Genomic DNA, 17,039 nt, shown 5'->3' with positions numbered 1-17,039 from the left:
TTCAGTGATCTCTTGTTATTTAGTAACGTATTTTTTAGCCTCCATGTGTTTGTGTTTTTTATGTTTTTTTCCCTGTAATTGATTTCTAATCTCATAGCGTTGTGGTCAGAAAAGAGGCTTGGTATGATTTTAATTTTCTTAAATTCACTGAGGCTTGATTTGTGACCCAAGATGTGATCTATCCTGGAGAATGTTCCGTGAGCACTTGAGAAGAATGTGTAATCTGCTGTTTTTGTATGGAATGTCCTATAAATATCAATTAGATCTATCTGGTCTATTGTGTCATTTAAAGCTTGTGTTTCCTTATTAATTTTCTATTTGGATGATCTGTCCGTTTGTGTAAATGAGGTGTTAAAGTCCCCCACTATTACTGTGTTACTGTCGATTTCCTCTTTTATAGCTGTTAGCAGTTGCCTTATGTATTGAGATGCTCTTGTGTTGGGTGCATATATATTAATAATTGTTATATCTTCTTCTTGGATTGATCCCTTGATCATTATGTAGTGTCCTTCTTTGTCTCTTGTAACATTCTTTATTTTAAAGTCTATTTTATCTGATATGAGTATTGCTACTCCAGCTTTCTTTTGGTTTCCATTTGCATGGAATATCTTTTTCCATCCCCTCACTTTCAGTCTGAATGTGTCCCTAGGTCTGAAGTGGGTCTCTTGTAGACAGCATATATATGGGTCTTGTTTTTGTATCCATTCAGCAAGCCTGTCTTTTGGTTGGAGCATTTAATCCATTCACATTTAAGGTAATATCGATGTGTATGTTCCTATTACCATTTTCTTAATTGTTTTGGGTTTGTTTTTGTAGGTCCTTTTCTTCTCTTGTGTTTCCCACTTAGAGAAGTTCCTTTAGCATTTGTTGTAGAGCTGGTTTGGTGGTGCTGAATTCTCTTAGCTTTTGCTCTGTAAAGCTTTTGATTTCTCCATCGAATCTGAATGATATCCTTGCCAGGTAGAGTAATCTTGGTTGTAGGTTCTTCCCTTTCATCACTGTAAGTATATCATGCCACTCCCTTCTGGCTTGTAGAGTTTCTGCTGAGAAACTCTGTTAACCTTATGTGAGTTCCCTTGTATGTTATTTATTGCTTTTCCCTTGCTGCTTTCAATAATTTTTCTTTGTCTTTAATTTTTGCCAGTTTGATTACTATGTGTCTCAGCATGTTTCTCCTTGGGTTTATCCTGTATGGGATTCTCTGCGCTTCCTGGACTTGGGTGGCTATTTCCTTTCCCATGTTAGGGAAGTTTTCGACTATAATCTCTTCAAATATTTTCTTGGGTCCTTTCTCTCTCTCTTCTCCTTCTGGGACCCCTATAATGCGAATGTTGTTGTGTTTAATGTTGTCCCAGAGGTCTCTTAGGCTGTCTTCATTTCTTTTCATTCTTTTTTCTTTATTCTGTTCTGCAGCAGTGAATTCCACCATTCTGTGTTCCAGGTCACTTATCCGTTCTTCTGCCTCAGTTATTCTGTTGTTGATTCCTTCTAGTGTAGTTTTCATTTCAGTTATTGTATTGTTCATCTCTGTTTGTTCTTTCATTCTTCTAGGACTTTGTTAAACATTTCTTGCATCTTCTCGATCTTTGCCTCCTTTCTTTTTCCAAGGTCCTGGATCATCTTCACTATCGTTATTCTGAAGGTTGCCTGTCTCCACTTCATTTAGTTGTTTTTCTGGGGTTTTATCTTCTTCCTTCATCTGGTACATAGCCCTCTGCCTTTTCATTTTGTCTATCTTTCTGTGAATGTGGTTTTTGTTCCACAGGCTGCAGGATTGTAGTTCTTCTTGCTTCTGCTGTCTGCCCTCTGGTGGATCGGCTGTCTCATTCTTGTCATTCAGATCGCAATGAATATGTCACCTTTCCAAAAAAGCCTTGCCTCACCATGTAAAGTAAGCCCACAGGAGCACATTGTCATAACACTGTATTTTATCAATACTTCCCTTCCAGAACCTGATATTTTTGCTTTTTTTTTTTTTTAATTTGTTTATTGTGTGTCTCCTCCCTCTAGAACATAAGCTTCCTAAAAGCAGATACCTTGTCTGATTCTTTGCTAGAGCTCCCAGTGCTTAATCTGGGCCCTGGCTCACACTGTAGACTCCACATATTTGTTGAAAAGGATCCCCAAACATATATGCTTGAATATCAATATGGTACTCTTAAAGTTTTTAAAAACTTCTTTAATAAGACTTTCAGTCATATTTTTGGCAAATTTCTGTGATAGATGAAACCTATTGACTGTTGACTAGCAACTTAGAGAAAAGGCAAGAAAGTGCTTCGCAAGGTTACAATCAGGCTGCAGATGTAGGACATTTACGGTCAGTATTAATGTGGTGATCTCGGTATTGGGAGAAATATGAAATACGCCATAGATTTGTTTGATCAATACAATGATGGAATTTCTGGTCGTAGTGTGGGTTTTCATCAGAGGTGTACTCTGCCTAAAGTGCTCACGTGGGTTTGAGAGAGGACTTTAGAGGATGAAGAGTCGGGGGGGCTCCTCAGCAGAGACTTCAAGGGACGTTAACAGTCTGCAGAGTCGACCAAAAATAATCTCACTCCAGCTTCATCCTGGCAACTTGAGGCTTTGCAGTCTGAGGAGAGAGCTGGGGGGAGTCTGTAGGGCTTTCAGCTTTCATAGTCAGACCTCATCTGTTTTGCTGCCCTGGTCCTCGTGAGCTGTGCTAGTACTGTCAACAGACAGACTTCTGAGGAGGGAAGAAGCAGGTGGAGTTGGTTTGTTTTAAATTCTGGCGCAAGAATATTACAAACTGGTGGAGCCGAGAAAGAAACCACCTAACATGCACCATCTTAGCTGGTTTCTTTTTTGTCTTCACTTTATATGATGGACGAGCATTACCTTTAATTTGGGTCAGTAGGTAATATCAAGTGACCCCTGTTGGCTCCGAGTGGGTTTAGACCTAGACTTTATAGACACAAAAGGGCTACTTCTTTTTTTTTTTTTAACTTATTTTTTATTGAAGTAGAGTTGAATTACAATGTTAACTACTGCTGTACGTCAAAGTGACTCAGTTATTTATATATATATACATATATATATATATATATATATATATATATATATATATAAAACGTTCTTTTTCATATTCTCTCTTCCATTATGGTTTATCACAGGATATTGAATATAGTTTCCTGTGCTATACAGTAGAGCCTTGTTGTTTATCCATCCTATATATACCAGTTTGCATCTGCTAATCCCAAACTCCCAATCCATCCCTCCCCCAACCCCCTCCCCCTTGGCAACCATCAGTCTATTCTCTATGTCCATGATTCTGTTTCTGTTTCATAGATAGATTCATTTGTGTCATATTTTAGATTCCACGTATAAGTGATATCATATGGTATTTGTCTTTCTCTTTCTGACTTCACTTAGTATGATAATCTCTAGTTGCATTCATGTTGCTGCAAATGGCATTATTTCATTCTTTCTTACTGCTGAGTAATATTCCATTGTATATATGTACCACATCTTCTTTATCTGTTCATCTGTCAGTGGCCATTTAGGTTGTTTCCATGTCTTGGCTATTGTGAATAGTGCTGCTTTGAACAGAGGGGTGCATGTATCTTTTTGAATTATAGTTTTGTCTGGATATATGCCCAGGAGTGGAATTGCTAGATCATATGGTAACTCAATTTTTAGTTTTCTGAGGAACCTCCACTGCTGTTTTCCACAGTGGCTGCACCAATTTACATTCCAAAAGGGCTACTTCTAACTTGCCTTCTTGATTAAGTGCTTACTACCAGCAGAATTTTCAACTATGGTGATAAGCTAATAAAATACAGGGAGCCTCCCCTATGCTTAGTATTAGCTAGATTAGATTCTTTACCAAGAGATGCATTTCTAAATGAGACCTGCTTAGTCACTAATGAGCTATTATTCAAGGTGAATGCCAATCACTTCATAAATTCATCACATAAAAAAAAAAATGCCCACACTGAAATTTTTATAATAACTTTACAGAGATACAATTCGCGTACCGTGTAATTTACCCATTTAAAATATACAGGCCAACAATTTTTAGTATATTCACAAAATTCTGTAACCATCATCACTCTCAGTTTTAGAGCATTTTCATCACCCCAAGAAGAAACCCCACACCCATTAGTAGTCAGTTCCCCTTCTCCTGTCCCCTAGCTCAACCCTGCCAATCTAATTTCTGTTTCTATGGATTTGCTTAATTCTGGACACTCTATATAAATGGATTCATAATATGTGAGCTTTTGTGTCTGGCTTCTTTCACTTAGCACAGGGCTGTCCAGGTTCATCCATGTCGTAGCAGGTGTCACTGCTTCATCCCTTTTTATTTGTGAATAACATTCCATTGTATGGATTTACCGTGCCTCAGTTGTTGGACATTTGGGCTGTTTCCACTTTTTGGCTACTATATGTATGCTACTGTGAACACACGTATATGTGAGTCTTTATGTGAACATATATTTTCATTTCTTTTTCCACGGTGGTTTCTGAGTTGGGAAAAATCAAACATAACTAAATGTGGCTTTTTGTTTAAAACACAAGTGTCTAACTTGGAGCACAGAGCATGAGGCCAGAGAAGCCTGAGATGTGGTCCTTCCCCTTCAGCGGCCCGTGGCCCAGCCCAGTGTGGAGGCTGGAGCGTCAGAGCTCAGTGCCTGTCCCCTGCCCTTCCCTTGCAGGGAGCTGCTGCGCTGCGAGGCCGCACTGGCCAGGCTGTACTGCCGCATGGCCCTGCTCAACATCTTCGCCCCCAAGCTGCCTCACCTGTTTACCCGCCTCTTCCACATCCCTGCCATCCGGGACATTACCCTGGAGCACCTGCAGCTGCTGTCCAATCAGCTCCTCGCTCCTCCCCTCCCAGGTAAACCTCGGCTTTGCCGCTCTCACTGCAGAAATTAGGCCCAGGATGGAATAGCCCTGAGGGTGAGCTGGGCGCCAAGCAGGAGCTGTGCTTAGTGTCCTTGTTCTCCACATGAGCAGGGGGAGGAGTCCCAGCACAGGACCTTTAGACTTAGTGTAGATAAACTGCACGAAAGATTGCAGCTGTCTTTGCAGTGCTTTCTCACTCTTTGAAAAATCTAAGTGTATTAGATGACATATTTAGTCATTAACCTATTAAGCATTCATTAAGCAAACTAATCGTGGATCAAGGAAAATGAAGTCTTATTTATGAAATCTAGTCACTGTACTGTTGTCACAGACATTCTGTTTGACGTGTAAAGACAGGAAAACGTTCCTGCCATCAAACGCCACCAAAGAGACCTAATTGATTCATCGTGACCTCAAGCGGAGCTGTTTTAATGGGCCAGCCTGTGTGCATCTGCTCAACGTGGGGCCCTTGGAGTGTGGGCTGATGCTGTGTGTTCGCTCGCTTGGTGAACACTAAGTGATGACTCTGCCCTCAACCCAGTTGAAGACTGAAGGGCCCCTTCTGTCTTCCTCTGGCACCTTGGCCTCCAGCCTGCTTCCCTTGACCTCCTAGCTACTAAGATGGGAGCAGGAGTGAGAGGGCAGGTGGCATTCTAAGCATAAAGGACATCTCTCACAGCCATGGGGTCCCAGCCAGTGCCTGTGTGAACTACATCTCCACAGGCCACTTAAGCACATGGGGTCCAGTGGCCCACCCCAAGAAATTAGAGGCTCCAAAACAGGCCTGAAAAGCTTTAACGTGCTTGTGGAAGAAGCTTTGCCACAGTGACTAACACTTGCTTTATAAACTCCACTCTGAGCTACTCCAGTGGTTCCTTGGTGAAACTCCAGGTTGGCCAGGGCAGCCGATAGGTCAGGCTCTGGGAACCCCTGAATCCAAGCAGCTCCACTTCTACCTGCTTAGTAGACCTGGGCTTCAACTCAGGTTTTTATTTTAGGCAACAGTTTTGTAGCTTAAAAGAAAGCAAAAAGTTAAAGGCCGCCGAACTCCTGAATCCCCCACCCCCTGCAGTATCTGACTGGTAACGTCTATTATCCAAGACGTATGTCCAAGCGAACCCATCCTGGTTTTCTGGACAGGATGCTCCTGGCTCGTTACTCAGGATCTCACAGCCCGTGGCTGCTGCTGTTCTTGTTGACTTGTGTTTTCTTTCCTGTCCCCAGACGGCACCATCAGCTCCAGCTCCATCCTCCTGGCACAGTCCCTGCAGCACTGCATCCACTCCCAGAACTGCTCGGCCACGGACCTCTTCTACCAGGGCAGCTCCCAGACAGTGAGAGAGTGGCTCAACGTGGCCATCACTCGGACTCTGCACCAGGGTGAGGAGAGCCTGTTGGAGCTGACGAAACAGATCTGCTCTTTCCTGCAGGTAAAAGTTCAAAGTTCTGATGTCCCTAAATTGGGGTTACAGGTTTCAATTGGAAATTTTATTGGCTGGCTGAAAATGACACTTTCTTCCCCAAGCCCCACTAGTCTGCTTTTCTTCGCAGTTCCCCTCCCCTGTCCCATCCCTGGTGTCCTTCCTCCCAGAGGGCTTTTTTGTCCTCCTGATCCTGTTACAGTGTATGCATTGGCTCTCCTTTGCCTGGGAGCTGGGAAAAGGAAATGCTCTCTTGTGTTTAACCCGTGGCTTTCCCTGTTAAATGTCTCTGCAGACGGCACCAGAGCAGTTCCCCTCCGAAGAGTTTCCAATTTCCGAGTCCAAGGTCAACATGGACGTCAATTTCCCCGGGGCGGCTTTTGTCGTAGTATCTTGCAAAGAAAGTCAGTCTGGATTCCGCAAAGAGTAAGTTGCCGGTACTGTAGAAGATGGTGATGGGGAGAGAAAAGTAAGACAGATTCTGGTGCAATTTACAGAAGAAAAAAACTCATTGCTTTTATTCTTTAATGCATAGTGTACTTGAACATGATTTACAGTTCTTCCCTAATTTCCATGTTTTGGAAATTAGTCTATATAAAGAATGACCTTCTAAATGTGATGGAGGTGACTTACGTGTGCCCAGTTCTCACCACCCCCTCACAATAATGTGTTTGTTGACATGGTTGGACTCTGCTCACACGCATTCCTCCTCCTCAGCTCCTCTCTGTACAAGGCGCCGTGGGCGCGGGTGCTTGTGTACGGGCTGGGCCACAAAGTGAAGCGAAATGGCCAGCTAAACCTCATCGAGGCCATCTGTTACCCGCGGGATGCATCTCCGGCCAACACGGGGCTCACGCCGCCTCCCACCACCAACCAGTACCCTTCTGTGATCCTCTCCACAGACAAAGTCCACATCAAACTGGGTAAGTCTCTGAATTAGCTCCCGGTAATAAGAACAGCTTTGAAGTCATTCTCTGCTTTCCTTCTTTGTGAAAATTGAAAGGATTTTCTGCCGTGCTGTGTTCCCGTTTCCTATGGGTAAAGAAAAGGACTGCTTGGGGCAGTGTATTTCAGAGGCGGTGGATTAAAAGTTCTCCCTTTCCTGCCAGGGGAAGACCTGGCAGATGCTGCCCAGACTACAGTGGGGATTTCCTTTTCTTTCACAAGCGTGTGCTGTTCAGAATGATCTAAATAGAGCAGTCCCATCATTTAGCTGTAATAATCCTGGCCGCCCTTCAAGTTCTCATTAAAACTGAATTCTCTCAGGTATAATGTGGCTCCCTGGGGCACGGGCCTCAGTGATCATTTGCTCCCCGTGTCAATGTTAAACAAAGCCTGGTGGTGGCCGGGCTGGGAAGCCCAGGTGGTCTTGTCTCCTTGGCATCCTTTGTTAAGCCTCCGCCCATTTAGATTTAGGTGAGGTCTCCATCTCTGCAAATCCTGAAGCTCTTGCTGACTGTCTGCTTTGTATACTGGGGCCGGCTGACTCTGTTTCTGAGTCAACACACAGAGGAAGGGAAACCTAGTCTCAGACTTGCACTGCACGTCCTTGGCATGTTGGACAGGAGAAGATGGACACATGTTTGTTAGAGACAATTTTAAAGATGTATTTGAACTTTCAGCCAAAATTGGGCCTTGGCTTCTGCACAGCTCCAGTCCTGGAGACATTGCATCCTTAGGGAATAAAATGAAAGGACATTTCTTAAGGTATTTGGTCAATGCTAAACAAGTTTATGATCTCTTTTTATTAGGGTCTATTGTTTTCATTGTATTTTGCCTACACTGTTTTTTAAAATTTATATTAAACACAGAAGATCTCTGTTTTACCTGTCATTCCCCAAATAAACATTCACCCCAAAGTACAGGCCAGTCAACATGATTCCTCCTGAGCCGGCCAGAGACCCCTGGTACCCCAGCTTATGTCTGACCAGTGCTTGCAGAGGGGGTTGGGGTGCGGTGCAGGGTGTGACAGGGATCAGACCTCAGGATCTTTCTTCTCTCATCGTAGGCAGCTTCGGTCAGATTCAGGCCATGACAATGACCGAAGGCAGTAAAAGAGAATTCTGGTAGTTCCTGAAGTCTGGGGGCCCCCTTGCTGGTCCACTCTGTAAATCTAAAGTAAGCTGATGCTCCCATGGGATTGCAGCTGCACCAAAGGGCTGGTTATTTCTTTACCAGGCTGGGACCATCCCAGTGAAGCATCTTTTAAAGTCTGACTTCCTATTTCCATGCCAGGTCATCAGGCTGGTTGGTATCTGACTGACAGGGAGATGTTTATCCTTCCCTGTCCCCACTGCTGCCCTTTGTCCCATTCTCACACCAACAGGTGGACTCCTTGGAGGATGTCCTCCGCTCCTCCTGCGCCTGCGGCTGACTCCGTCTGGAGTGTGGGGAGTGACATTTCCTCTTGCCCCCAGTGCATGAGTGGACAGGCTTTCCGGCCCTGTTTCTCTGCGCACACCTGGCAGGTCTTTATCGCAAGCTTGTTTTGATCGGGTGCTACCAGTCATGAGCTTTCCTTCTGGGCGCTTCTTTTAGGGGTGTCTCCCCCTCCCGGAGCCGTGCTGGTGTTACACTCTCTGCCCCTTGAGTTCCCACTGGCGATGGCCTTCGCAGAGCAGCTGCTGTCCTGGAAGTCGGAGGATGGCGAAGGGAGATCTGAAGATGAGCCTGACACCATCCCGACGTCGGTCCTCCTGCAAGTGGTGGAACTGCTCGGTGAGGCCTCCCTTCCCTCAGGTTCAGGCTGGTGGAGCTGGCCGGGTGCCTGGGGAAGGAGCTGGCCGGTGCGCCTGGGGTGGCCATAGTGGCCTGGGTGGTGACAGCTCTTGTCAGCTTGTTGTCAGTTGGGCTTGGGGAATTGAGTGGGAAGTGTAGCCTAGACTTCCAAATCCATGATTTGCAGGGTACTTTCATTATTTTGAGGGGTGGCATCTAACTGGGAAAATAAGATTAATTTTATCATGCTTTACTTTAAAGCACTAACATATGCCATTATTGTAACTTTGATTCTGTAACATTGTTCACTTTCATACCACCCTTCACCTTCAAACATTATGACCTCACAGCACCTGAAAGGTTACAGAGAGATGGCATTGTAGCAAAACTCATGGAATGGTAAACTTAAAGAGTTGTGAACTTAGCATGTAAATTTACCTCAAAATTTTTCTAAATATTGAGTTTTAATTAATGATATGTCTGCTTAAGTGGTTAGGGATAAAAATACTGATATCTGCAACTTATTTTGAAATAATCAAAAACTAAGATGAGTCTATGGATGAATAGAGGGATAGATAGATGTGTAATAAAACAAACACAGCTTTGTTACACATGTAATAATGTTAATGGTAGAATCTAGGTGGTGAGCATCCAAATATTGACTGTATAAGGTGTTCAACTTTTTTATATTTTTTGTATTTTTTCAAAAATACAAAATGTTGATGTTGGCGGGAAAAACATGTTGGCAGACTCAGGTGCCCTCAGGGGTCAGGGAGATGATGTAAGTGAGAGGAATTCGAGAGAGAAGTGGACCCAGGACCTCCAGGGAACTGGAGGGCACGTGTCCTGTGGGGCAGCCACTGAGCCCTACTACTCATTTGCGGTGTAAGAATGTGGCCCTAGTCCTGCCAGATACTGTCACTTTTTATTTCAAGAAAAGCCAGAAATCTAGATATTGATGTGAATTTCCCAGTTTCTAAATGTTGACAACTAATTCACATTCTTTAAAACACATTGGGCAGGGGGTTGGAAGAGGTGAGCAGGGAACCACTGGCTGTGGGAACGAGATGTATGTGGCCGGTCTCAGCTCTCGGGCCACCATTTGCAATTTTGGTGGAGATTTCTCTCCAAGGCCATCGTCTTCCAAAAATGTCCAATGGCAGAGGAAGGACAACAGAGAAGGAAATAGGAGCACATGAGGCCCTGGCCTTAGACCCCATTGGCCTGTATTCCCTGTCAGTGGCTCCATGAGCACCATGTCCCGTGACAGCCATGAGTTCATTACCAATTAGAATTATCAAAACAGCATCACCCCGAGACCAGTCAGCCTAGTCCCCTCCTTCGTGGGTGCTGGGCCTAATTGGGAGTCTCGGTAAGTCAGCCAGACCTGGCCGTTGGGACTCCCTGTCCACAATGTGACTGGGGATAGAAGACACGCATCTGGCACGAAGGGGACCTTGGCACAGATGTGTGGCCCACGGTTGTTCTAGACAGTGTTTCCTAGACTTCAGTCATTCTCATGCCACCTTTATGTGATTTCTGCCACGTCTACAAGTCATGCCTATCACCATTTATTGACTTGTTTTTATGGCAATGAACTCCCTTCTCCTTTTTTTAAACTTATACTGAATTTTAAAAGGAACTTTATCTTGCTACTTTAAACAGAAAATTCGTATCCCTTGCCATAACTAGAAGATACTTATAAAATTAAAAAGTTAAGCAGTTACTGTTAAGAAATTCTGGCTAACTACTGTTCCCTGTCGAAGGCTCTGGGTCTCTGGGCTATTCTCTATTAAGAATATTCTAGCCCCAGAGTGAGGCTTTCTTGTTGACAAAATCAGGACTGAAAGAGGAGTTTAAAAGGAATCATTTTTCCGTGTGTATTTCTGAGCTATCTGGTAAAATTGGATTGTATGCCCCCAGTAGTGAGCATCCCATGGTTCAGGAAACATTATGCTAATGATTTGTCACCAACCTGCTTAATAAGTTTATGAGAAAGAAAACAATGATTTCAGGGTCAGAGCTGTAGAAGCTGGCTCCATGCGGTCACCTGCCACAGGGGTGTAGGCCACCGGCTCTGGGGCCAGCCTGCCCGGTTCTGCCCTGTGAGATTGTGTGACCATGTGGCAGCCGTGTGAGTCCTTCAGCTCTTTGAGCCAACGTTTCTTCATCTGTGAGATGGGGATGAAGGATGTAATGTTTGTTTCACGCGGTCGCTGTGAGGGCTGCCTCCATTAAAGTGCCTTAGAACAGTGCCTGGCACATAGTAAGCTCTGTATAGGTGATTTTTTTTTTTTTTTTTGCTTTCATTCACCTCAGGAAACTTCCTGTGGACCACAGACATGGCGGCCTGCGTGAAAGAGCTGGTTTTCCACCTCCTGGCAGAGCTCCTGCGCACAGTGCACAGCCTGGAGCAGAGGAAGCATCCTGCCGGCCTGTCCTCGTCCATCGCCCTCCAGCTGAACCCCTGCCTGGCCATGCTGATGGCCCTGCAATCGGAGCTCCACAAGCTGTACGACGAGGAGACGCAGAGCTGGGTCTCGGGCAGCACGTGCGGTGGCTCGGGGACCGTGGCGGCCACCGACCAGGGCAGGTTCTCTACGTATTTCCATGCGCTCATGGAAGGGTGCCTGGCGGTGGCCGAGGTGACCCTGCCTACCAACATGAGTGTCACTGCCAGCGGGGTGACGTCGGCGACTGCCCCAAACCTCAGCGACTCGTCGTCCTCCTCGTCGTCCTCCCCAGGACAGACGCCACAGAGCCCCAGCCTCCTGTCCAAGAGGAAGAAAGTCAAGATGAAGCGGGAAAAGGCCTCCTCCTCCGGGAAGCGCCAGTCCTCGCGCTCAGTGGACTCGGACCCCACCGTGCTGAGCATCGGGGGTGGCAAGCCCGAAGACATGCTGTGGTTCCACCGCGCCCTGACCTTGCTCATCATCCTCCGGCACCTCACCAGGAAGGACCCGCAGGGGCTGGGTGTGACGAGCGACGCCATCGCCGATGCCTGCCAGGCCCTGGTGGGTCCCACCGCCCATAGCCGCTTGCTGGTGATCTCTGGGATCCCCACCCACCTGGACGAGGGCATCGTCAGAGGCGCCATCCGCAAGGCCTGCAACGCCCACGGCGGGGTCTTCAAAGACGAGATCTACATCCCCCTGCAGGACGAAGACCCCAAGAAGCCAAAAGACAAGGCCGAGGGCGGTGATGGGAAAACTGAGCCAGAGAAGACCCTTGGCTTCCCCAGCACAGACAGCTTGGAGGTCAGCACGTCCCGCAGCCCGACCCCCGCCATGAGCATCAGCGCGTCTGCGTCCACCAGTCAAGCCTCCATCTGCAGCTCCCAGGGCATCTTGCAGACGGTCAGCGACGTCTCCACGGAACCGCTGCCCTCGGGCCTAGAGCTGCCCATCCCTGCGGGCTTATTGGAGCCCCACGTAGTGTCCAGCCAGGAGAGCCTGGACGTTTCCCTATGCAGCACCAGCAGCCTGGGCAGCCTTGGGAGCCTGGGGGAGCCACTGGACAACGCAGAAACGGCCTCAGTGTCAGACATGGGCTCCATGTACACAGTCACGTCCCTGGACAACCAGCCCCTCACAGCACGCCCCATCAAAGGCTTTGCGGTTGTGGAGGTAAGCACCTCACGCCTTGGCAACCACTTAAATCATGAGCGGTTAGAATCCCCCAGGCCTCTTTAAGCCTTCCAATATTATTTCCAAGGGACTAAGTAATAGGTGACATTGGGGCACTTAGCGGGCTCCCTGAGGCAGCTCTTGGAAACAGCAGTGATCAATCATGTTGATTATCTGTATTTGAGGTCCCATCTCTTGAGTGTGATAGCAAGTCTGTCAGGAAGTAAATACAGTTCATTGCGGAGTGTGGGAGGGGCTCCAGGGGCTGACCTTTCCTGATGGGTGGGCATCATCGAGTGTTTTCCAACTCAGGCCCCAGTGGCCTCTTTTTGAGTGGCTTTGGGTTGTTTTAACCATTGCCATTGGCAGGAGGGATCCCCACTGAGCAGGGAGAGAACAGACTTGCCGTTCTGTTTGGAGTGATTCTGAGTTTCAGATGCTGCGCGTGTTGCCAGATTACATTTCCACTTCAAGATCCCATGTGTTTTCTGGGCCTCCTTGTTTAGAAATCCTGCATCCTGTGTCTTCCTGCCCCCTGTGTAACGTGTGTCGGGTGCAGAGTAAAAACCATCCTCGCCCTTATTAGATATGGAGGGGAAGGCACTAGGAGGAGAACTTGCACCCCCTTGCTCCCCACCCCACGGGCTCTGACAGGAGAGCTCAAAGATCCAGGGGTTGGCTTCCTCCCAGAATCTGTCCACCTTCTCCCTGCGGATTTTCTCAGAGCCAAGCGTGGACTTGAACCCCTGGGGCATCTGCGTAGAGCCACAGACCTGACCGGGGTTTAGCGACAGAGATGTCCAGTTGAGCTGTTCTCCTGCAAGTTACCACTTTCGGCACATACAGGAGACTTTGCCGGGAAGCCCAGCTTGCCCCGGTCAGGCCGTGCTCCCAACGCTGAAGACAGTAGAGGGTTTCAGGGACAGACGGGAGGGAAAGAAAGTTCATACAGCTAGCTGAGTGACTGGTCTCTCCACTCAAATCCTTACCCTTTTCCTTGTTCACACAGATCAGATCCCGAGCCAAAATCGAGAAAATCCGAGCGAGTTTATTTAACAATAATGACTTGATTGGTTTGTCAAGTTTGGATGGTGAAGATGAATTGATGGAAATGTCAACGGAAGAGATACTCACTGTGTCTGTAGTAAATCAGAGTTTGTTTGATACGCAGGGGAGCCCAGGGTTAGAAGATTATTTCAATGATAAGTCAATTAAAGGTAGGTTATAGATTTTTTTTAATTAATAGACTTTTTTTTAGAAATGTATAGGAAAAAACCTGAGCAAAAATCATACCCATCTTGGGACTTCCCCTGCGGTCCAGTGGTTAGGACTCAGTGCTTTCACTGCCACAGGCCTGGGTTCGATCCCTGGTCAGGGAACTAAGATCCCGCAAGCCACACAGCACGGCCAAAAAAGAAAATCATACCCCTCTCCATGTCCTGTTTTCCCTGTTTTGAACATCTTACCTTAAAGAGGAGCTCAGGGGGTCAAAGATTTAAGAAGTGACTCAGGGAATGTTGGGAAGATGGTTCACTGCTTGGTTAACAGAAGGTGCGTTGTGTACACGATGTGAAGAGAACACTGCTGCTCCCCCAGGAGAGCCGTCAGGGCTCTGAAGGCCAGCGGGCAGGCCCTGCCACAGGCCCCCCACACCAGGCCCTCAGGTGCTCCTGTTTCCTGCCACAGCCTTGAATGTGGGCTTGCATTCAAGTTGCTTTTTTCCTTTTGTCTAGTCAGGCTTCCCCTTGTTTGAGTTCAAGTGTATTTATTTTGTTCTGTCCTCTAGAGCTAGAATGTACCATGTACATTGCTGGTAATCATTTAGTCAATATGCTTGAGGACAGCTAACACCTCGCCCTTTAAAATGAATTCTTGGGGAAGAACCGATTCCGGTTCCTTTTTCACAAAAGTCCCACTTTGTCATTCTGGTGGCTCTTATGTGGGGGGACCCTACCCTGTCTGGCTTCCCCACTTCTTCTGTTCAGCCAGGACCCGGGCTCTATCGAGGCCCCACAGAGCTGGATCTAGCAGATCCTGAGGCCAAGAGCTCACCCCCAGCTTCGCTTCAGAAGCAGCAGCAATTTTTCTCCTTTCTTTTTATAACTGTAGTTCTTTGTGTTGTTGTCTTTATTTTGCATCAGTCTCTCTCAAATTTTTAAATTTATGTTTTTTCTAACTCTTTAATATTGTTTGAAAGTTCATAATAGAGTTGTTGAGTTTGTTCTGTTTTATGTTTTCTGAGGACAGAAATGTAATATTGAGTATGGATTTTGTTGTTGTTTCAAATTATTATCCCCCAGTCATGAAATTTTGAAATACTCCCACAGGGCTGGGACCAGAGGGAGGTAAATGAGGCCACAGAATTTAATGGGGCTCCAAAACAACTCAGTAATCTAGATAATTATTTTAATATAATACTTATGAAAGTCAAAATTAATGCAAAATATCCATGGTGAACAAACTGTTAAAATTTTAAATAAAGACAGGATCAGTATTAATGATTTTTCCTTTTGCATCAGGCTTTAATATGGCTCAGCACAGTACTCTTAATATTTCACTCATCATGGATTTCTTGTATTAATTTTGATTTTTTTGAAGGACCGCGTTACAATGTGTATCTTGATCTCTGAGTTTTTTGGGACTCTTGTGCGTGAGGGGCTGCCTCTCTCTCCTCGCCCTGGTTTCAGCCCTGTTCCCTTATTAGTGAGTACGGTGCCCACTCGGCTCTCAGCTCCCCACGTGGGGGTGGCTAGTGTACGATCTGTGGGAACCCTGGGGTCTTTTTCTGCCATAATTAATGCTTTGCCAGTCTTTTCATGCTTTAATCCGAATTTAGTTCTAGCTCCTGATTGTATTATGGTCAAACCTTCCACGTAAGATACTCAGTCTTTTGATAACACATTTGCCACGTTACAGCCACACGCATTTTGCTCAAGACTCTTTAAGTTGTGGTTCTACTGAATCAGCTCTTAGATCTTGACCACGCCTTCCACACACCTGTCTCCTCACCCTCCGCCCAGATGCCCAGGGGACCTTTGTGCTCTGGCTCCTGAAGCCCGGCCTGAGCTGGGTGTGCCTCTGGAGGGCCAGACCCCCAGAGAGAGGAGATGAGGAGGCTGGGCAGGAGGACAGGGTGTGATGAGCAAGTCAGTCCTGCCCGCAGGTGGGGGCCCTTGGCCATGAGGAACATGCAGATGCAGTGGAACATCCTGTTCCACTGGGAACATTCCTGACTGGCCCCTTAGGAAAGGTGAGAGCATCTTCTGGAGTGCTTATTTGGGGACAAAAAAAAACAAGTGTTTTTTTTCTCGTGCTCAGGGACAGTTTTCTTGTATCTGAGAGAACTTTCTTTTCCACCTGCTGGCTGGGCCAGGTTTCAAATGGATCCTCTAATAATAACTATTGAACAACTTGTACTTTGCACTAAAAGTACTTGCAGCCTCTACATCCTCTTGCTCCCTGGGGACTATCCATCACAGACATGTTGAAGTTAAGGGAGGTTCAACCTCCATGATAAAGAGACCCTAGAGTACAGTAACTCAGACCCAGTGGAAGTTCATTTCTTGCACATGTAAGAGTCCAGGGTGAGCCCTGAGGTCTGCCATTCGGGGGCTTGTTATCTCCACGCAGCCAGTGGCGGGGATGAGTGCAGAAGAGAACATGATCTCAGAGAAGCAGCAGTGAGCCGTGGCGTGAAGTGAGATCTTAGTTCCCTGCCCAGGAATTGAACCTGGGTAGCCTGGATGAAAACCAGGAATTCTAGCCGGTGGACCAGCAAGGGCTAGAGGCTAGAAGCAAAGTTCCCCTGGCCCTCACCCCCATTGAAAAATGTGTTTCTCAAGGAGGCGAGAACTGTAAAAACAGGTACAAAGTTTATTATTGGGGACACAGAACAACAATAAGTGGGAGAACACACAGAGAAACAGTTTGTTGAGTTGAAAGAAGCAAGGCAGAGATGCACACCGGGAGAGGAAGGGTGTGGGCGTCCTCCCTAATGAAGAGGAGCCCAGTAAGGAGGCGGTGAAGTCATGCATTATAGGGCAGTTCTTCCGGATCTTTGTTTACCTTTGGCCAATTACCTGGTTTCTTTTTCCACACTCTGCCCTGCCCTAGGACCCTCCCCAACAGGCGTGCGCAACTTTTTTCCAAGATGGGTTCCACCCCAGAGGCCTATGGGAGGGCCTTGGCATCACATATTATGGGGTGGTGCCCCTTCCTTTTTGAGCCCCAAGGAGCCTTTCTGTGCATGTGCAATGTCTCCCTTGCCCCAAGGGTGGGAAATATATTATGTGACCTCTTGATCTTTACTCAGAACAGGGTTTAGCCCCTCTCTGTCCCGGCCATAACTGTTACCTCAAAGTGTCCACAGGAAACAAAGCCTGGCTATTTACCCTGTTCCTGTTGTTAT

General features: G+C 46.6%; 1 protein-coding gene across 7 annotated transcripts in view; it reads left to right on the top strand.

The window, feature by feature from the left end:
- Positions 1-17,039, top strand: part of HECTD4 (HECT domain E3 ubiquitin protein ligase 4) — a 190,556-nt gene that overhangs the window by 155,521 nt on the left and 17,996 nt on the right. For all 7 annotated transcript variants that reach the window (XR_013831213.1, XM_079942071.1, XM_079942069.1 and 4 more), the window contains 7 exons: positions 4,677-4,858; positions 6,091-6,296; positions 6,583-6,713; positions 7,005-7,210; positions 8,826-9,005; positions 11,325-12,631; positions 13,641-13,848. Coding sequence is in view for 6 of the 7 variants with exons in the window: in XM_079942071.1 (XP_079798197.1) it covers positions 4,677-4,858; positions 6,091-6,296; positions 6,583-6,713; positions 7,005-7,210; positions 8,826-9,005; positions 11,325-12,631; positions 13,641-13,848 (2,420 nt within the window). In the remaining variant the exon portion in view is untranslated. The remainder of the gene's footprint in view (positions 1-4,676; positions 4,859-6,090; positions 6,297-6,582; positions 6,714-7,004; positions 7,211-8,825; positions 9,006-11,324; positions 12,632-13,640; positions 13,849-17,039) is intronic.

Source organism: Stenella coeruleoalba, assembly GCF_951394435.1.
Source record: "Stenella coeruleoalba genome assembly, chromosome: 14".
In the NCBI taxonomy this organism is placed as follows: domain Eukaryota; kingdom Metazoa; phylum Chordata; class Mammalia; order Artiodactyla; family Delphinidae; genus Stenella; species Stenella coeruleoalba.
Note: the sequence above shows the minus strand (reverse complement) of the source record. Positions and strands in the feature narration are given on the sequence as shown.